General features: G+C 44.7%; 1 protein-coding gene across 1 annotated transcript; it reads right to left on the bottom strand.

Moving 5' to 3' along the window:
- Positions 1–451: 451 nt before the first annotated feature.
- On the bottom strand, positions 452–4,880 carry LOC100718426 (U8 snoRNA-decapping enzyme-like). Its single transcript, XM_063248991.1, has 3 exons — positions 2,649–4,880; positions 2,275–2,544; positions 452–1,425 (listed from the first exon to the last, which is right to left on the bottom strand). Exons 1-3 carry the CDS (start codon positions 2,784–2,786, stop codon positions 1,228–1,230), a joined length of 606 nt encoding a protein of 201 aa, XP_063105061.1. The 5' UTR covers positions 2,787–4,880; the 3' UTR covers positions 452–1,227.
- Between the last annotated feature and the right edge of the window lie 7,329 nt (positions 4,881–12,209).

Below are 12,209 nucleotides of genomic sequence, written 5' to 3'. Positions count from 1 at the left end.
ATTATTTGAGTGAAACCAAGGCTACTTTAGGTCTCTTCAAATTGGAGAGCCAACTCCAGGAATCACTAAACCTATTAGAGAAATTCACTTTACATTTCTGTTTTAGGATCACTCTCAGTACCAAAATTTGTATTTGTTAGTATTTTCTAGAGGAACAGATTCAATACAAAATAAATGAATAATTGTACAAGGCATGTAGCAGGTTCATAGGATCAGAATTGGAAGAGTCACATGTTTTCTGCCAGTTACAGAAGGGAGAATTTAAAAAGTCCGTCTGCATACTGGATAGCTAGAGGATACAAATTTGAAGGTTGTAGAAACACTGGTGAGAATCTCTGCAGAAATCTAAAAAGCCTGTGTTGGAAGTCTGAAGAGTCTGTGCTAGAAGTCTGAAGTTTTGAAATGGAGACCACCATCCAAGCAGTGATAAAGACGAGGAGGAAGGAAACACTTGTGCATTCTTTCTCTTTTTATTCTGGCCAAGCCACAAGCTTAAAAGTTGGTGTCACCCACATTCGGGGTGGATCTCGTCTACCCGTCACTCATTCACACAGATACACAGAATTACTAACCCACAAGGTGGTTTTTACTCGTCAAGTTGACAAATTATAATTAAGAATATCGGAGGGGATGATATCAGGCCAAGACTCACAAATTTCACTTCCCAGATAAACTGGACATGAGTCAAATTGTGTCACTTATACAGAGAGGAGGCTTATGGAGGATCTTCTAGAGCTTCTGGGATGTTTGTGCCATTGATACCAAGAATTGGGAGAGCCCATGTGTTGCTGTGCACAAGCTTTTCCATTGCTGGGACACAATGCCTAATACCCACAATTTAAATGAGAAAGGCTCGCTTGTGCTGAGGGCTTCATGGGCTTCAGTCTGGGCTCAGCCGGTTCCAAGACAGGCCATGAAGGACAGGCATGAGGAGTAAAGCTGTTAGCTCATGGGGTGCAAAGATGCTTACTTCATGACAGAGGAGAGGAACAGTACCAGAGAAAAAGGGACCTGGAACAATACACAGTACCCCAGGTCATACTGCCATGACCCACCCAGACAATCCAAAAGTGTGCTTTGTAATTCTACTAGGCATTTCTTGTTCCAAATCAAGCTGACATGTCATGTCTCCTTTTAATCTGGTATCATCTACCATCTCTCAGGCCCAGAAAGAAAACATTTTCTTTTCCCTTCCTGTCTCCTGTATCAAAGCTCTTTTCTCAGGTTCTACGAGTTTAAAGAAGGTTGCCTGAAGGAATGTCTTTTAAAATTCAAGACAGAGCCAGGTTCCACGAGTTCCAAGTCCCGGAGGGCTTCCAGTAGCACCTCCCGTGCAGCACCAATAAAGGAATTTTCCAGGAAGGCAGGAAGGCCTCCTACACCATCCCGAAGGGTGTACAGGGGCACCCGTACCAGGCCCAGCACCTGTGAAAACACAGTCAGGATACAATTTTCTTTCTAGCAAGATCTTTCAAGAGCAAAGGGCTTACTGCCTTACACCCCAGCAAAACTATCCCAGAGGTCAAACCTCATCAGGGCTAACAGGCCCAACCTGTGCAGTTGGATGTCTCAGGACATGCTTTCCAGCTCCATAAATACTGTGTCCACATCACTCCCTAAAACCTGTTGGGGCCTCTGCCTCCAGGATACAAGAAAGATCCTAGACTTCTGATTCTGAAATATGGAGTTCATACCAGGCATATCAGCATCACTGGTGATCCCATGAAAATGGAAACTCAGTTCTTCCTCCCATCCTGCTCTCCTATCAGTGAATGTGAATGGGGTATGGAAACCTTACTTTAGCATAAATGCTACCAAAGAGAGCAGAATAATAGTTGTTTTATAATTTTTTCCCTCACCAATGATTCTGATACATGCCAAAGTTTGGGAACCACTGCCACATCCAATCTGTCTTTCTACTTCCTCTAGCCTTAGTATTGGGGCTATATTTTCTACTTAAGAGTAATAAATATCCAAAATTAAGAGCACAGGCTGTCATGCCTGGCCTCTATGACATTACCAATAGGGAAGAGTAGAGAGTTGAGGGTGGGTGTATTATAGACAGGATGCTGAGGCCAGTAGAGGGAAGATGAGGGCTTCCCAGGGAGAACTGATGACCCACGCCCCAGCTCCTCCTGAAACTGGGGAAGACTGCAAGATCAGGGGTGCTACAACTTCCTCCTAGGGAATCTAGCTGGGGAGGGGGTGCTGGAGAGGGAATCCAAGGGGGAAAGAGGAAGCCTGGATGTGGGGTGGCTTCCAGGCTGGCCCCACCTCCAGCCCATGGTCCTTGGCTTTTGGTGCTCCAGCTTCCACAGCCTCCAGCTGCTCCAGTGTCAGTCGCTTGGCATAGAAGTGCGCCACAACGTGCGTTGTGTCCTCTGCATGTGAGTTGCGGTATTCTGTGCGCTCCACGCTGAAGGCGGAGGCCGCCTCGCCCAGCTTCGTCAGCAGCTCTCGGTTCAGTCCGTCCTCCAGGGTACGCTTCTGCGAGTTCACGAAGCCGCCTGGGAAGCCCAGGCGTCCATCGAAGCGCATCTCCATCTGCGGGGGAGGAAGAGGGAGTTGGCTGGGTGCCCAGGCAGTGCGACCCAGGATGGGTGCGCGGTCCAGGGTGGGGAGTACCGAGGGGTGCGCCCTCTGCTCACCAGCACTGCGTACCGCAGTGGGATGCGGCCGAAAAGCATCCGCGGGTCAGGCGCGTAGAGTATGGCAAAACACATGTGCCTCCACTCGGACCCTAAAGCTAGGGCTTCGGTGAGCTCTATTTTACGCGACCCTGCCATGGCCTAAGGTTTTCTGTGGTTGTGGGGTCAGCCCATTGGGTAGGTGGGCGAGTCTTACACCATTATGGGAGTGGGCGCGGCCGCCAGGGCCAATCCTTGGAGCCAGGAGCTTGGGGCAGTAGCAAATCAGGGTGGAGCTCTTAGGAGAAGGGCCAAGGGACCCTAGGGAAACTGAAAGCGTCCTTGGAATTGGGCATCAAACCAGGGCGGAACTGAAGGTGTGGCCAATACTCTGAACTCAGGGATTAATGGGTCAATGCTTAAATCATAATCTGGAGCAGGTAGATTCTTGGGAGGTCTGGCGAGCTAGAAGGTTTAGGATTTAGTCTGAGCAGAATTTAATTACTAAGGAGTTCTGGGAGATTAGGAATAACTGTGTTGAGAGAACTACCTGAGGTTTGGTGAGGATACTTTTGGAATTTGGTTAGGAGGAATGTAGCAGGGGCTGGCTTCAGAGAGCACGACCTATCCTATGGCAGTGGAGAGATGTGATGGGTGTAAGAATTCTCATAGTTGTAATTCAGTGAGTGAGATTTTGGGCTAATGGTAAGTTACAGTTAATAAGATTGGTTGGGAATTGCTCTTTGCGAAGGTGTATGATGAATCCATTAGGGTCTTATTATTATTCTTTATATAGTTTGATGTTTTCCCATAGCAAAAAGAGAAAGATAGAAAGCTCTTCAGCCTCTTAAGTACTTCAAGATAAAGGTTACAATTTACATTTGAATAAAGCATTGTGTTTCACAGTACAGATAGGAACCCCCTTGGTGTAGGAGAAGGAAGGGGAGGTAGGGACTAGGATCACTTTTTAAGCACTAAGAAGACTGTGACTAACATCTACCATTTCTCAGGTAATTTAAAATCTTTCCACTTAATCCTCATAGGATTTTCCAGGTGATTCAAATAGCCTCATAGTTGAGAACACAAACTTAGAAGAACATATGAAGGGCAAGAGAGGCACAACCAGTGGGGTTTATCCAGTAGGACTTCCTGAAAGGGCAAAACAATATTGTTTATTATTATTTTATACCTTCACGTGCCTCACATCACATCCAGTTACCTCAAACTTGCATTCTTCAGAACCCAGCCCTGTTTTCAGTTGTTTGTAGAAACAGCATATACCCACTTCTATATTGCCAGGAGCTAACTGGATAGATCATTTCACAATAGCAGAACTTTTCAGACATTTCAGGGTTGGACCTGGATCTCTGCTCTCAAATACACAGCCAACACTTCCAACCCAACACAGCTAGGAATGAATTCAGCACTCGCCTGATCCTCCAATCTGTATCTCCTCTGTGCCACCCATCTTCTGTCCAGTCACTGTTGCTGGGAACCTAAGTGTCCTCCCAGACAACTCCCCTCTCCCTCTCATATAGTCTCCATTCTCTGAATTCTCTGTGGTTGTCTCTACTCAGAACAACCCAACTTTATCATATGCATGCAGCTCAGACTTTCCTCTTTGCTCATTCTGACCACACCTTCTATTTCCCTGGTGTGCCTTCAGGCATCTTCTAGAAATCTACCCTATGGTGCCATGAACACAAGAATCATGCCCATCAATACATTTCAGTGGCTTAGATCTGAGATTTTCTTTCTGCTACTCATATATATTGTGGAAATGACACAATAAACATTTGTTACTTCATGGTTCTTTAGTTCAGGAACTAGGGAATGGTTTTTCTGGGTGTTTCTGACTCAGAGTTCCTCAGGAAGTCATAGTGCCAATGCCAGGTTTGCAGTCAAATGAAGGCTTGAGTAGGGTCAGAGATTTGCTTTCACTGGCAAGTTGGTGCTGGCTGTGGAGGAAAGGCCTCAGTTTCACACTATATAGATCTTGCCATATGTATTTGGAATGTCCTGATGTGGTAACTGGCTTCCTCCAGAGTGTAATCCAAGAGAGAACAAGATAGAATCTGTGTCTTTTATGATGTAGGCTGCATACATCATCACTGCTCAGTACTCTACTAGTTGCACAAGTTGCCCATGGTATAATGTGAGGCAGTCCACACAGGACATGAAAACCAGAAGGATGGGCCACTGGCAGTCATGTTGGAGGGTGGTTACCACATCTTCCTCTCCAAATCTGCCATAATCATTGTTACATTTTAAGTGCCACCAGCAATAAAAGATTCAAGTTTCCAAAACTCCACAGAGTAAATGCATTTTTGTGATTTTTTTATGCCTACAAGATCTTTTCTTCCTTTTTATTTACCTGATAAATTCTTATTCAAAATTGTGTGCCTATACTTTGTGCCTGGTATAATTCAGTACAAGTTGAGCTGAAATCTAAAGAATTATCTGCAGTAGAAGTGGCAGAGGATTGCTTTGGGCTGCCCTTGGACTGAGTCCCTCATCCTCCTAGTGCAGAAGAGCCTGCCTAGCTGTATCTACACACTTATGAGTAGGAACTCAAACAAGCCCCATGGTTAACCTGAATGAAGTCAGGACTACAAAGTTACAAGGCTACTGTCAGGGGCCCAGGAAAGAGTGAATTAAGGCAGAATATTGAACCTATCAAAACAAGAAAAAAAATCAAATATTTTGGAAAGACAAGATGTTTCTATTGAAAGATTCCTTCCAAACTAAACGTCCACATCTCCTTTGACAATATTCCTTTTAGAGTCAAGTTTTCAACATTGCTTCAGTTTTCTTTCTGTTGTTACAACTGAATATCACAGACTTGGTAATTTAGAATGGAAAATATCTTTTCAGATAGTGGTTCTATATGCTTGGAGGTTCAAGTTTGAGGGAATCAGATTTCAGAGACCCAGCGTAGAACAGCGTATCACATGGAGACAGAAGCATCCACAAGAGATAAAGCCAAAGCTGTCTTTTACAGAAGACTCTGAGACAACCCATTGACTCATTAATTCATGAGTGCATCTTCCATGGTGGCAGGGCTCTCCTTATCTAATTGCCTATAAAGGTCTCAACTGGTCCCACCTCTTAATATCTCACAATGGGGGTGAGATCTCACTGTGAGTTCTGGTGGTATCATTCAAACCATCACACTATATACATTAAAATGGCTATGGTACTCCTCCCAAATACTTATAAATATAGTATTTTATAATGTATGTTTGTCAAATCTAGTATGTGAATTTCCTTCTGAAATTAAGAACAGAGGCTCCTAAGGGTTCTGGTGTTCATGGTTACCACACAGCTGTGTAGGAAGTATAGAAGAGTCGAGTGCCTGCCCTGCAAACCACTTACTTGCCCTTATAGAGCTGCTTGCTACAAGATGCTCTTACCTCTTAACTGATAGGATTGTTTCCAAAAGATGTGAAGTATAAAACAAAAGAGGCCTTTATTCTGAGAACATGTAGAGAAAGAACCAACACCTCCCGACCACTGGAGTCCCACTTTCTCTCTGGTGGACACATGGTGTGGGGGGTATATAAGTAGCCTACTCTTATGGTGGTGCCCTAGGGCCATTAGAGATGCACAGGTATCTCATTGGCACACGTTTGGCACCAGGGGCAGATTCCTAAGGGTGGGAGGAGATAGAGTCACAGGTAAATCCTTAGGAGCAGGGGAGATAGGAGCTTCCTGGTTCTGGCTGAGGCTTTCCTGGCTACAGTGTCCCATCTGGGCCAAAACCCTTTCATATCCCATCTTATGATTATTATGAAAAGGGGTGAAGATTTCTCTCTTTAACTACTTCCTGCTGGCAGGGGGCACTATACTGGAGTCTAGGGGAGTCGATGGGATGATGGTTGATGCCCAGGTAGATGCTGGTGCCAGATGTTTTAGCCAGGACAACTTCACTGGTGAATGCACATATGTTAGACTGGAAAAACAAACAGACATGATGTTATGAGGAGACATGGCACTGTCATATTTAAGGACCAAGGTGAGGTAGAGGGAAAGGTACCTTTGATTTAGACATGTCATTATATCAGGATGACGTTGAGTTAGGATCATTGTCATGGTGAGGTAGAATTCTGAAAATTAAGTGTGAGGTTAGGAGGAGCAATGTTGTGAGAGGTGATTACTCCTCCATCTGAAAGCATAAAAGTTAAGAGGGTAGGTATGTAAAACTTGTCTCTGTTCCAGGAGTTGAACTGGAAAAAATAGAGTAGGGAAGGCAGTGGCTGTACCAGTATAGGGAAGGTAAGGGCTTAGGCTTTCAGGGATGTCATGTTTAACCAAACAGCTGAGGGTAGAAAGAACTATGAGAGTCATCACATAGAACATTATGAAGATGATCTTATGCATGATGTGGGAATCTTTAGGAAAGACTGTCAAGAGTCCTGCTGTAAAAATGACCATTAATAGAACAGGAAATTAGGAACTGAAGTGGATAACAAAACATGACTTAGCCTATTAACTGTGATTGCAATGTCTTTGTGAAACAGAGACGGGTGGGTGACAGAAGATGAGATGACCACTGAGAATGATGAGATTAAGGGCTGGGAGGGCACCTCTTAGCCTGAGTGATGTGAAACCAGGAGGGGAGTCCAGCAAATTTGACCACTGTAGGGGTAGCCAAGTAGACCAGATAGGGGCCACTCCACCTTGGTTGTAGTCCTGTGGATTTAGAACATTGGAGATAAATTAGATCTCCTGGGGATATGGGAGGATCTGGTTTGGCTTCTCCAGAGGGTTGTGGAAGGCAGAGATCAGCATGTTGTCGCAACAGGTGTCGGAGGAAGGAGAGGACTGGGACATAGTCAGCAAGGGGAGGGAGATTTTGGGGAGTAGGAAGATTGTGGAGTAAGAATGGCCTGCTGTGCATAAGTTTAAAAGGACTTAAGAAAGTAGGAGCCCGGGGAAGTGCCCTGAGCTTGGCTAAGGCTAAGGGCAAAAGTTGAGGTCAAGGTTGGTGTAGTTCTAAAGTGAGATTTGTAAGATGTGTCTTTATGATGCCATTTGCCTTTTCTACTTTTCCTGAGGATTGTGGATGGTATGGGATGTGTAGGAGCCAGGTGATGTGTAAGCTTGAGGATACCTGTTGAGTGATCTGAGAAATAAAGGCAGGACCATTATCTGACTGAATACTCTGAGGTAGACCAAACCTTGGAATGATTTCTTGTAATATGACTTTGGTAACTACATCAGCAGTTTCCCTGGTTGTGGGAAAGGCTTCTATCCATCCTGAAAAGGTACAAACAAAGGTGAGAAGATATTTGAGAGTTTTGTGGTGGGGCATGTGTGTAAAATCTATCTGCTAGTCCTGACCAGGAGTGTGTCCTCGAAACTGATGGGTAAGAAAGGAAGAGGGTGCCATACGTCCCTGAGGAGAGGTCCTGGCACAGAGATCACAGGTTTGAGTAATCTTAAAAATGATAGCTTTTAGAGAAGGGTATGTGACTTTTGGGGGCTAAAAGTTTGTGTAGGGCCTGTGATCCTATATGAAAGCAGTTGTGTAAGTCAGTGATGATGTCTAAGGCCTGTTGATATGGGAGAACAAGTTTAGATCCCTGAAAAATCCATCCCTGAATGTTTTGTGTGTAACCTGGTTTATGAAGTAGTTGTAACTGCAATGGTGAATAATTAGGCTGAGGTAGACTGTTTGGGACTAACGGGAGAAGATGAGAAGGGCAGGGCCCTGTGCACCTAACTTGGCTTGTGTCTTAGTTACTTTATGCTCCTTGCTGAGACAAAATACCTGATGCCCAAGTTGGGAAAGGAAGGGTTTATTTCTTATAGTTTTTGGAGGTTTCAGTCTACACTCAGATGACTCCAAGACAGGTGGGCATGGCTGGCCTGCAGTTCATGGTGGCTACAAACAACAAGCTAGAACCAGCAAAGAGCAAAACACACCTTCTTCCTGCCATTACATCACATCCTGGCTCCACCCCTTTGTGGGTGGAGCACTGATACCATCAATCCAAGCACTAGATGATGAACAAATAACAAACGTGCAATTCAAACTCATGAGGCCTGGGGAGACACAGACATAAGCCATGACAGCTTGTGAATCTGCAAAGGCATTGCCTTGAGCAATAGGATCTGTAGAGTTTTTGTGTCCTCTACAATGAATAACTGCAGCCTGCTTTGGAAGTTAGGCTGCCTCTAGAAGTTTAAGGATAAGGGGAGCATTAATGATGGGGGTTCCCTGAGTGGTAATAAAACCCCATTCTTGCCAGATAGAGTCATGAGAGTGTAAAATGCTAAATGTATACTTTGGGTCAGTGTATATATTTATAATCTTGTCTTTTGCTAGTGTAAGAGCCCTTGTAAGGGCAATCAGTTCTGCCCTCTGCAACGAGGTGCCAAGTGGCAGTGGATTTGCTTCTATAACTTTTGACTGGTTAACTATTGCATATCCTGCCTTCTTTTGGTTGTCTGTGTTTGTTGAACTACCATCTATGAACCATGTGTCAAAGGCCAAAGAGAGAAGTGTGCTACTGATGTGAGGGAAAGGGGTGGGAGTCATCTGTAAAAACTCAATACAATCATGATAAGGATGGCCCTCTGAGGTGGGAAGTAAGGTGGCTATATTTAGAGGACCACTATTTGCAATAGAGATGCAAGGGTCTTGAGATAGAGCTAAGTGTACCTGTTGAAGGTGAGAAGGGGTCATTAGGGCAGGGAGCACCTTATGTGAGATAAGCTCACGTAGGTGATGATGTGAGTGTACTGTAATAGATTGCCCTAGTGTAAACTTTTTAGCTTCCTGTGTCAGGAGGGCTGCAGCTGCAAAAGCTCAGAGACAAGGAGCCCATCCTTTTACTGTGTGATCTAACTGTTTTGACAAGTAAGCTACTGCTTGAAAAGAAGGTCCCTTTTTGTGTGCTAGTACACCTATAGTGTTGTGGCCCTGACAAATAGTGTATAGGATGAAAGGTTGGGTGGGATCAGGAAGGGTAAGAGCTAGATCTTTTAGGAGATCCTCTTTTAAATTTTGAAAGGAGGCATGTATGGGCCTAGTAGGGTCCAGGGGTTCTGATAAGGGTCCCTTAGCAGCCTTGTAGAGAGGTTGAGCTAGGGCTGCAAAGTTAGGAATCCAGAGATGAAAGAAATTAGCCAAACCTAGGAAAGATGTAACCTGCTGTTTAGTTGTGGGCACCTGGAGATCACAAAGAATTGCCTTACGATCTGAGGTGATGGAGCGAATGGTGGGGGTGAGAGCGAGACCTAGGTATTTGACTTTTGGGGAGGCTATCTAAGCTTTAGTAGGAGAGACCCTGTATCCATGACTATCAAGGAAATTAAGAAGACTGGCTGAATGGTGTATGGCTAACATATGGGATGGAGAACATAATAGAAGGTCGTCTATGTATTGAAGAAGAACACTAGGTTGGAGATCAAGTTCTGTGAGGTCAGTAGCGAGAGCTTGACTAAAGAAGTGGGGACTATCTCTGAACCCTTGGGGGTGCACTGTCCAAGTAAGTTGTTGAGACTTGAGAGTGTCTGGGTCAGTCCATGTAAACGCAAAGAGGTTTTGGCAATCAGGGTGTAGGGGGATTGTGAAGAAGGCATCTTTAAGATCTATAACTATAAAGTGAGAGGTGGAGGGAGGGATATGAGAGAGCATGGTATAGGAATTTGGCACCACTGGGTAAATCGGGGTAACAGCACTGTTAATTACCCTAAGGTCCTGTACCAGGCAATAGGACCCATCAGGCTTGAGTACCAGGAGAATGGGAGTATTGTGGGGTGAGTGGGTAGGTTTAAGAAAACCATTGTCTAAAAGCTGCTTAATTATGGATTTAAGTCCCCTTAAATGTTGGGGAGCTAAGGAGTATTGGGGAACACAGGGAATAATTGAGGGATCCCTGAGATGGATTAAAACAGGTGTGGCATGTGTAGCCAGAGTGGGATTGGATGTGTCCCAAACTATGAGGTCAACCAGAGAAGGAGGAAGAGGAGGGAATGGCTTTGCGCTGCATTGTGAGGCTGTTTAGAGGATTAGGGCTGTGGGGAAAGAGAAAGTGAAGGAAAAATTAAGCTTTTGAAGAAGGTCTGTACCTAAAAGGGATGTGGGACATGTTGAGATTACTAGGAAGCTATGGGTAAAGGAAAGAGTCTGGAATCTACATGGGACAGGCCCAGTCTGCAAAGGTTGATTAGACTGGCCATCAACACCCACAACAGAAATCAAGGACTTACTACAAGGTCCTGAAAATTCAGGAAGTACACTATAAGTCACCCCCATATCCACAAGCAGAGATATTATCTACCTGAGACCTCCAGTGAGACTCAGGGCTCCAACAAGGTTATCGGATTGGGGGCTGTGAGCCCTGAGCCCTGTCAATCTTCCGAAGCAAATCCAAGCAGGTCAGTCAGCGACGAATCTGGCATTGACAAAGTCTCCTGTGAGGGCAAGGGATTAGAGGATGGCTTACCTGCTCGCTGGCTGCTAGGACAGTCACTCTTCCAATGCCCCTTAAGGTTGCAGTATGGACAGGGTCCTAGAGGAATGCCAGGGTTAGGGCAATCTTTTGTCTAGTGTCCTTGTTTGCTGCATTTGAAGCACGGTCCGGGCAGGACTCGGGCAGCCACATCTTGTTGTGGATTTCTTGTCTGGGGAGCTCCGAGTGCCACTGCTAAAAGGTCAGACTGATATTTAGCAAACTTTAATTTTTGAGCTTGTTTCTCCTCTTTTTGAATCTTATCTCTGTTGTTGAAGGCACAGAAAGATAATTTAAGTAGATCCCCTTGTGGAGTTTGAGGGCCACGTTCAACCTTTTGTAATTTTGCACGAATATCAGGAGCAGACTGGGAAATAAAATAATAGTTAACAACAATCATCCCTTCATGAGAGTCTGGGTTCACATTAGTAAACTTAATTAAGGTTTCCCAAAGCCAATTTAAGAACACAGCTGGATTTTCATTAGCCTCCTGGACCTGTTCTAAACATTTGTTATAGTTAGTATGTTTGTGAGCAATCTTATTAAGGCCCACAATCAGACACTCAATCATCTTATGTAATTTTGTTGAACCATGTCCATTTTGATAGTTCTAGTTAGGATCTTGTTCTGGCACAGCTACAGGCCCAGGGTCATTGTCAGTGGTGTTTGCCTTATGTCTGTGGTCAACTTTTTCTCGAGCTGCTTGCCACAGCTGATTTTGCTCTTGTGACTTGAGAGTGGTATTTAGAATCACATAAACATCCTTAAAATGTAAATCATAACAATTAGTAATAAATTCAAATTGCCTGATATAATTTTGTGGGTCAACAGAGAAGCTACCTAATTTATGGGTAATCTGAAATAAATCAGAAAGGGACAAAGGCACATGTATATTAACCAGTCCCTCAGGGCCCGCTTGCTCCTGAAGTGGTAGCAGAGCTTGAGGAGAAGATTGCGGAATAGAGGGCCATTGGGCAGCCATCCATCCAGTAGACAAATGTAAGCAATTATCTGTAGAGCGGCTACAGAGCAGCTGCCGGTTACCCCAGGATGAGGAAACACAGGCAGATGGCATCTCACTGTGTGCCTTGCAGCGAGAAAATTGCTGTCGGCAGCACAA

Source organism: Cavia porcellus, unplaced genomic scaffold (genome assembly GCF_034190915.1).
Source record: "Cavia porcellus strain 051 isolate PalLab524CR breed Dunkin Hartley unplaced genomic scaffold, mCavPor4.1 scaffold_5, whole genome shotgun sequence".
NCBI lineage: Eukaryota > Metazoa > Chordata > Mammalia > Rodentia > Caviidae > Cavia > Cavia porcellus.
Note: the sequence above shows the minus strand (reverse complement) of the source record. Positions and strands in the feature narration are given on the sequence as shown.

Bases quoted from the DNA above. Each gene is read 5' to 3' on its own strand.
- LOC100718426 (XM_063248991.1), bottom strand. From the start codon at position 2,786: ATGGCAGGGTCGCGTAAAATAGAGCTCACCGAAGCCCTAGCTTTAGGG. The intron at 2,545-2,648 runs GTGAGCAGAGGG...CCTCCCCCGCAG, and splicing joins CACTGCGGTACGCAGTGCTG to ATGGAGATGCGCTTCGATGG. The intron at 1,426-2,274 runs GTGGGGCCAGCC...GTGTTTTCACAG, and splicing joins CCAAGGACCATGGGCTGGAG to GTGCTGGGCCTGGTACGGGT.